This window comes from Garra rufa, chromosome 5 (assembly GCF_049309525.1).
Source record: "Garra rufa chromosome 5, GarRuf1.0, whole genome shotgun sequence".
Taxonomy (NCBI): Eukaryota; Metazoa; Chordata; class Actinopteri; order Cypriniformes; family Cyprinidae; genus Garra; species Garra rufa.
Window position 1 is genome coordinate 52,967,034 of NC_133365.1, and position 8,939 is coordinate 52,975,972.

Sequence of the window (8,939 nt, forward strand, 5' to 3'; positions counted from 1 at the left end):
TATTTAATTATAGCCAAAGTGTAAAAAAATCTAAATTTCATAAGAATTACTCTCACTTCCGTACTTAGCTTTAAAAGTCCAAGATCAGCAAACTTATTTTAGTCTTTCACGAGCAGGGATAAAAATAAATAAATAAATTAAACGTATAAAACAGTAGACATATTAAACAATCAAAATGACGAACTACTGTGTCTCAAAAACAGAATACCTAGAATCATCCCATTCCCTAAATTTCAGTTCTTCAGAATGTGGAAGTGAACAACTTAAGGAAGATGATTGCATAAAGTGTTAATATATAAAGGAGGTGTTGTATTGAATTTTTTTTTGATCATAAGAAGCAAGTCAACTTCATTTTCTCTGACTCTGAAAATAAGAATGGATTGCTCACAAGAATACACTGTAATGGAGATGGAATGTGAACCAAAGAAATCATTTTGGAGAGGTTTGAAAGATTTACAAAATTACATTCTATTCTCTATGAAAATAAACAGTTTGAGAATTAGAGAAATGAACTTTATTAACATTTATTTAAATGTACTGAGACCTTTTTATTATCATTATAAAAGCAACTTTTATGTTTGGAATGCAATTTGAATCGATAATGTTATTTAGCAAAATTCTTCTACCTTAGCTTCAATTATTTACAATCGTGCTAATCGTATGGTCATTAATGATTTGTGCTGATGCATGTATCATAAGTACTATTGCTTACACAGAGCTTCTAGTATTGCACTTAGGAGGGGAGGAAATTAAAAACAAATGAATCAAGGGCATGTTTTTGTTTTCAGCAGGTCGTCCCAGTAGCAGAAAAACTGGCACTCTTGTGCTTCTCGGAACAGTCTGCGTGATTATTTTCATGGTCATGACGTTTGTCAACTGTGAGTGGATTAAATAACAATCATTACTGTACAGTTACTAGAATGCTTTGGTTTAGCACCGGTATGGATTGCAACAGTTTTGCACTTTTAGTGTGACTGAGAACATGGATATGAACTTTTTTGTTTTCAGGAACAAGATTTAGGTTAAATGTAAATGAACTTTTATATGTATATTTTTGCTATTTTTTTCCAACTGTTTTCTTAGTAGTTCTGTAGTAGTTAGTAGTTGTGTCACCGATTAATTATTTTAAATATATAACATTTTTACATGTATTCTCTCTATTGATATGATATTACAAAACTGTTTAAATAATTACACTGCCATGCAAAAGTTTGGGATCAGTATTATTTTTAATGTATAAGTCTCCTATGCTCATCAAAGTTATTATTGCAATTTGAAATAAAATTTTATTGATACCATTTATAAATATGCACAATTATTATCAGTGTTGTAAACTTTTTTTGGAAGTTTTTGCAACCTGTGAAATTTTTTCGGGATTCTTTGATGAATAAAATGTTAAAAAGAAGCATTAATTCAAAATAGAAATCTTTTTTTTATTTTTTTTTTTATCTTTTTATCAATTTAACACATCACTGCTGAAAAAAAGTGCTATTTTATTTCCAAGAAAGAAAGAAAAAATGTACTGGCCCCACACTTTGGACGGTAGTGTATATTGTTACAAAAGATTTCTATTTGAAATAAATGCTGTTCTTTTTTAGCACTTTGTTCATCAAATCCAGAAAAAAGTATCACATGTCCCGAAAAAATATTAAGCAGCAGAACTGTTTCCAGCACTGATAAAATAGATATTAGAATGATTTCTGAAGGATCATGTGACACTTAAGACTACAGTAATGATGCTGAAAATTCAGCTTTGCATCACAGGAATAAATTCTATTTTACAGTATATTCAAATAGAAAACCACTATTTTAAATTGCAATAATATTTCACAATATTACTGTTGTAGAATAGCACAAAGTGCTAAAAACTACTCATTTAGCTAACTAACTACTAATTGAACCAATATGAACCAAGTTTACATTTGCATTACCACATGGAGAGAAGCTGGAAAATGTGACGTTTGTTTGCTTGTCTTTTATTTTGGTTCAAAGACTCACATCAAGAACGTAAGTTCTCAATGCTGGAGAGTTGGATGAAAAGCCATACTTCTGACTTAACCTCAGTCAAATCTGATTTTCAGAGCACAGGTGAGAACTACTTCATCATTTCAGATCAGTTTTGGAAATGGACCTATAATTAACTGTTTTTGTAGGTGGTGATCTAGAAAAGAAGGTTGCAGAGCTTCAGACCTTAGTATCCAGCTTGAGTTCATATTTGAACACGTCTGGTCCAAGTAACCCAATGACCAAGGGTTAGTGTCTTGTCTTTTTTGATTTTGTGACAGATCACAACATCATTTAATTATTTGCACTTACTAATTTTTTGTAATCGTTTGATCATAAAAGCATAAAGCTTCAAAATGTTACATTACTAATGTTTGTTTGGGGGGAAAAACTTTGGTAACACTTTCTATGAAGCCCCTATTTATAATACACTATAAATGTATTTCTAAGGCATTATAATGAATGCATATATAATATGTTAAATCATCTCATGAATAATCATAACAACAATTATAATACATTATAATACTTGAGTATTTGAGGTTATAACTTTTAAGATTATAATCATTTATAACACACAATGAACATCATATTAAATCTACTTAATTTATAATGTAATATATCATATTATATGTATTTTTTTACATTATATTACATTTTATTTTGATAGTCCCCTAAGTCTGTTGACTATAAGCTTAACCTTTCGAACTACATGTCAACTAACACTCCTTAGAGTATTAGACTTAGGTTAAAGTTAAAGGTTCATATACTTGCAAAGTTACTAATAATATAACATAGTTTGTCTTTTGGGGAAATATCGTATAATTTAGTGTTAGCATATATTTAGCATACTACTACTAATAATTACTGCTAACTGACAGAGTTGCAGAGTTACTTATCAAAAGCTGTCTGTAAAGTACCATCAAAAACTGTTCATATTACACATTTATCTAAACTGATACCTGATCTTAGGGTTCTTTGGAAAATATTATTATTATTACTTATAAGTGGTCTTTGCATGCTTTAAGTAAAGTGACATGTGTAACATGGCAAGATAAGAGACTTATAATATGTTATAACTATGAGGAGGTAATCATTCTCTTAAAAACTATACCACAAATAAGTAAAAAATTATAATACATTAAAACGGTTCGAATACTCATGAGATGATATAACATATTATAAGCTTTTTTTATAATGCATTATGTATTCATTATAATGCCTTAAGAATACCCTTATAATGTATTATAAATACAGGCTTCATAAACTTTAATGCAATGAATTTTTGCATGATTCAAGTTTCTGACTCTGACAGAAGAACATGATGGCTAACTATCCGTTCCCTCTTTGACTTTTACCCTTCAAATAGTCTTAGATATATGTGCATAAAAATGTGGTCATTTAATAATTTGTCCCTCTCAATCTATATGCATAAGAAATGCAAGAAACGAAGTTTTCTAATATTGAGAACTTGGTGACTGTTCTCGGCTCATCACTGAGTTTGCTCGCATCCAAACAAGAAGCAAACCTACAAAAGCTGGGTGAGCACTGAATCCTCAAACTTAACTGAACATATTTTGAGTTTTGAAGTTGTTTCTTTGCTTAAGTGATGAAACTTTCTCTTATTTCTACAGAGCATCAGCAGACTGTGTCACACACCGAAGTGAAGAGTTTGATGGACAGTTTGAGTTCTACAGTATCAGACCTTATGGAAACCCTGATGAGGGAACGTTTAAGCTCATCTCTTAATCAACATAACTTGAGTACGTTTAAAAATAAACATAAATATTAATTAATATAATATTTATATAATGTTAATATTTCATTTAAAAATCTTGTAATTGTGTTGATATACTGTATTTATTTTTATTTGTCTTCAACTAAAGTGAGCATTGCAAGATCACTGATGAACCTGTGGCATTACATGGGAGAAACAAGATCATCTATTCAATCGCTTTCTTATAAACTATCATTTGCCAGTAAGTAAACTCTAAATTCAAAGTGCAATATTTTGTTATAATATACACTACCAGATTTTTTAAGTCTTTTCTGCTCACAAAGCCTGCATTGATTTGATCCAAAGTACAGGAAAAACAGTAAAATGTTGAAATATATTTTTTTCTATTTGAATTTATTTTCAAATTTAATTTTTTCCAGTGATTTCAAAGGTGCATTTTTAGCATCATTACACCAGTCACATAATCCTTCAGAAATCATTGTAATATTCTGATTTGCTGCTTTTTCAGGTTTGATTGATGAATAGAAATTTTTTGGCAAAACAGCATTTATCTGAAATAGAAATCTTTTGTAACATTATAAAACTGTATCATCACTTTTGATCAATTTAAAGCATCCTTGCTAAATAAAAGTATTCATTTTTATAACATTTTAGAAAGGATCACGTGACACTGCAGACTGGAGTAATAATGCTGAAAATTTAGATTTGATCGCAGGAATATATATATTCAAATAGAAAAGTTATTTTAAATAGTAAAAATATTTCAAAATTTTATTGTTTTTGGATTAAAGTTTTGCTGTACCTTGGATAAAAAATGCAGGCTTGGTGAGCAGAAGAGACACAATGAAGGTGCACCAGGTAGTACAACAAGAATTACAGCTTTAGTTAAAGTATTGCAAGGTGGTCAAAGTATTTTTCTGAGGGTGTATAAAAAAAAAAATCGTACAACATCAGTACAGTAAAACAGAAATTTATGAAACCACCCCACAGAGAAAACTAGTCCTGTCCAAAAAAGGTTATGCTTTTGATTTTGTTTTTACTGTGATGTTTTGATTAAATGTGTTGCATCACTGAGAAAAAATAATAATGGTCCGTTTTTCGTGCTAAGTACTAATGCATTGGCCTTTTGTCTTACAGACTTACTTACAACTGGCTGTATTGAACATGAATGGATCCCGTTCAGCAACAGTTGTTACCTGTTCTCGCAAGATGCCCTGAACTGGACTGAGGCAATAGATTACTGCGAAGAGCAGGGTGCGTTACTCTTAAAAATAGAAGATGACTCTAAGAAGGAGTGGGTGCGTAACAAACAGACACAGCACACACACCTTTTTCCTTAAAACGTTCCCGTCTGTCTTTCAGTGATTATTTGATCTCTTTTCTAGCAATTTGTTACCAATATGGCTAAACCACACAAATACTGGATTGGTCTAACGGACCAACAAACAGGCCAGTGGAGATGGGCAGATGACAGTCCTTACACCATGAATAAAGCGTGAGTTGAATATATAGAGAACTGGATATTTGGTTTCAGAGCTGCTAAACTGACCCATATTTTTACACAAAGAGCTGTAAATGTGAACCGGTGGTTCGACAAGCTATGTGCCTTCTAAAAAATCTAGACAATTTAGACAGTAAGATATATATGGGTCAAAGTCGTTAAGATGTCCACGTTCTATAAGATTTACAAAAGTGATTTTATGTCCATAGAAAGCACATAAAATGTAAGTGAAGTGTCTACTTTTAAGGTTTCAAATAATTTTTGGGAGAATAAAATGTTCAAATTTTGTTGAATTAATGTTATATTGTCATTCAGTGTCACATAATATTTATGTAAAAATTACATTCTGACTTGTGCATACTAAAATATATAAATGAATAAGGGAGAATATTCAATTTTATTGTGTTTTAAATGAGTAAAAAAGTCTTACTGGCAAATGGGCAAAACCTAGAATGTATTTGTGGTGAAAGTAATTCATCTTTTAATACGTAATAAATATATATACATATATATATTTTTTGTAAATATGCCTGACAAGACTGTTAGACTGAATTACATTCTAGTGTAAATTAGGGGAAAATGTATGATTTTTTTTTTGCTCGGAAAAACAAAAACAAAAATGCAATGAAATTAAACAAATCTTTTTTTTTTATTTGTTTTAAAAACAACAATTTAAAGCAGTATTACACTTAAACCCTTTTATGTCTTTGACCCATATATTTTTACATTTTAAACTTCATAATTCATATATTTGACTCATCCCTTTTCTTTGAGGCTGAATGAAATTCATAAGCTTTTTTGTGTTTGTGAAAACCTGTATCTGAAATGTAAATCATGTCATTTTGTGGTTTCGTATGTAGACATTGCCCTATACACTCTTAAAGGTGCCGTAGAATGCATTGATACAATATTTTAGATTGTTCTCTGATATCTACATAGAAGGTATATGGCATAGGAATTTGGATTTGATATGGATATGCCTCTAGGATTTGTCCCTAGGGTGAAATGGTCTGTTATTGCCTTATTTGGAAGGTTCATGAATAATAATGATGAGCTCTGCTCTGATTGGCTGTTTCACAGAGCGGCTCATTTCAGTAGCTCACACATGGAGGAAAATATATATTTAATCACGGAGCTCCAGCCGCTATTAATATGCGGTTTACTGAAACTACTGTTTTAAATGCACGATCATTTTACTTTCACTTTTGTGATTGCATGTGCTCCGTGTAACTGTATACTACTGCGGCAGTCCTCACCTCATAATTTTAGATGCTTGTTAGTGATGCTCAGGATCTGTAAATGTTTGTGACTCATGGTATGTCATGTCCATGTACAGAACTGTTATTATTCAACTATGCCAAGGTAAACTCAGTTTTCCATTCTATTGCACCTTTAAAAATACACAGCAATGCCATAGAAGAACCATTTTTGGTTCTACAAAGAACCATTAAGTCAAAGGTTCTTTAAAGAACCATCTCTTTCTTACCTTTTTATAATCTGAAGAACCTTCTTTCGCCACAAAGAACCTTTTGTGAAACAGAAAGGTTCTTAAGATTTTAAAGATTCTTTATGAAACCATTTAGACAAAAAGGTTCTTCTATGGCATCGTGAAGAACCTTTATTTTTAAGAGTGTACCCTACTCTTGACCAAAGGAGGTGTCCGTCCTAGGCTACTTTGCACTTTTAACTTTTTATCAAACATTTATTGCATATTTTGTATACATGAGCCTAGAGTTCCATGTTTGAATTGTTTCATTTCTCATAATGTAATGAAACATACAGTGCCAAATTGCGATTTCATTTTTGGCCATGTTCATAAGCTTGCACTCTTTATTCCCAGACTATAATTCAGAAAATCACTATGTAGTATTAGCTATATTATTACATGTTATTTTGTAGGTTTTAAAGAAAATGGACCAGATGGAAGGAGCTGTAAACCTCTGCAACCAGTGAGGATACTGTTCAAATGGCTAGATCTGATCGGTTTTGTAACAGGTTTTAATTTCAATTTTGCAGACAATGGGTTCCTGGAGAGCCGAATAACTTGACCAGACATGGCCAGGAAGGAGAGGAAGGAGAGGACTGTGGGGAAATTACAGTAAATGGGCTGCTAAATGATGCCTTCTGCTCTAACAAAATAAAGTTTATATGTAAAATGAAAAAATAGGACTGAAAACGTGTGCTGTCAAGTGTTTCACGAGCAAAACTCTGAAAGCACCGTCCACAAAAATAGCCTTGATAGGTTTAGTTTTGAGATACTGACTAGGGTGTAACCAAAATACCAACAAAAGCCAGGGGGAAAAGATTTAATGCATAACGAGAGACTTTAATTCATGAACTCTTATTGTGAAATGTCTATGCTTTACTATTTCCAGCTGCTCATTCAAAAATAATACAACATGTTTAGCTCTGTTTTGAAAAATCAACAGTTAACAATAAAATAACCTAATAAAACAATCTACTTGTCTTCCTGCCATGCAGTAGAAAGGGTCTGAATAATGTCCTGAATATTGATGATGATTAAAATATGTAATTATTTTCAAATATACTGTCAAAATGATTGCTTTATCATTTTAATGCTGGACAGAATGCAGTGAGATGAGGCATCACTATTCTGAAGTACAGAGATTTGATTAAATAAAAACATTTTTTTCATGAAATGTTGTGTATTCACTCATTCTTTTCTCCAAGCAAGGAACTTGGCTTCGAGAGATTTTTTCTGTAACATATTCAGCTGAGCTTTACTGATTTTTAAGAGCTACATTTTCATTCACTTCCAGCTTTGCTTTTATTAAAAATGCGCATGGAAAACACCGTGACAGCTTTCTGAAATAAATTTATGGACTGTGTCAATTCATCAAAATCATAATAAAATCACTATGTGAATATGCACAGTTTCTAAACAGCATAAAGCAGTATTTCTCTTTTTTACGTTCAGGTCTTAAAGGAACACTCCACTTTTTTTGGAAATAGGCTCATTCTCCAACTCCCCCCGAGTTAATAAATTGATTTTTACCGTTTTGAAATCCATTCAGCCGTTCTCCTGTTCTGGCGATATCACTTTTAGCATAGCTTAGCATAGATCATTGAATCCTATTAGACCAGTAGCATCGCGTTCAAAAATGACCAACGAGTTTCCATATTTGTTGTATTTAAAACTTGACTCTTCTGTAGTTATATCGTGTACTAAGACCGGTGGAAATGCAAAGCTGCAAGTTTCTAGACTGATAAGATTAGGAACTACACTTCTATTCCGGCGTAATAGTCAAGGAAGTTTGCTGCCGTAACATGGCCGAAGCAGGCGGAGTATTATCAGAAATGAGTTCCCAGCTAGTTTAGCATTTGCACATGTGCTGCGTTGTATTACTGCTCCTGCTTCAGCCTTATTACGGCAGCAAACTTCCTTGATTATTACGCCGGAATGGGAGTGTAGTTCCTAATCTTATCCAAAAGACACTGTTAAGTGTTTCTTTCATAGTAGGCTACTTTATCTATTTGTGTCAGTAGATTTCAATTACAATCTATATTTTGAAAGGCCATTTTCTCAAAATGAGTTTTTTCTCCTACACTGAGCCATAAATCCCCACATCAGTAGCACCTACACACACCAAAATTTAGTTTTCTGCCTGTTCTAAGAATTTTCTGAATTATGGTGTGACAATGAAATACCCATAATTCCTTCTAATATGTCAAAAA

At 32.0% G+C, this 8,939-nt stretch overlaps 1 protein-coding gene across 1 annotated transcript; it reads left to right on the plus strand.

Moving 5' to 3' along the window:
* Window positions 1-772: 772 nt before the first annotated feature.
* On the plus strand, window positions 773-7,857 carry asgr1c.2 (asialoglycoprotein receptor 1c, tandem duplicate 2). Its single transcript, XM_073840139.1, has 8 exons — window positions 773-878; window positions 1,993-2,088; window positions 2,154-2,252; window positions 3,639-3,767; window positions 3,891-3,983; window positions 4,880-5,040; window positions 5,128-5,237; window positions 7,260-7,857. The coding sequence occupies exons 1-8, from the start codon at window positions 773-775 to the stop codon at window positions 7,408-7,410; spliced, it is 945 nt and encodes a 314-aa protein (XP_073696240.1). The 3' UTR covers window positions 7,411-7,857.
* Window positions 7,858-8,939: the final 1,082 nt, after the last annotated feature.

Bases quoted from the DNA above. Each gene is read 5' to 3' on its own strand.
- asgr1c.2 (XM_073840139.1), top strand. From the start codon at position 773: ATGTTTTTGTTTTCAGCAGGTCGTCCCAGTAGCAGAAAAACTGGCACT. The intron at 3,768-3,890 runs GTACGTTTAAAA...CTTCAACTAAAG, and splicing joins TCTTAATCAACATAACTTGA to TGAGCATTGCAAGATCACTG. The intron at 3,984-4,879 runs GTAAGTAAACTC...TTTGTCTTACAG, and splicing joins TTATAAACTATCATTTGCCA to ACTTACTTACAACTGGCTGT.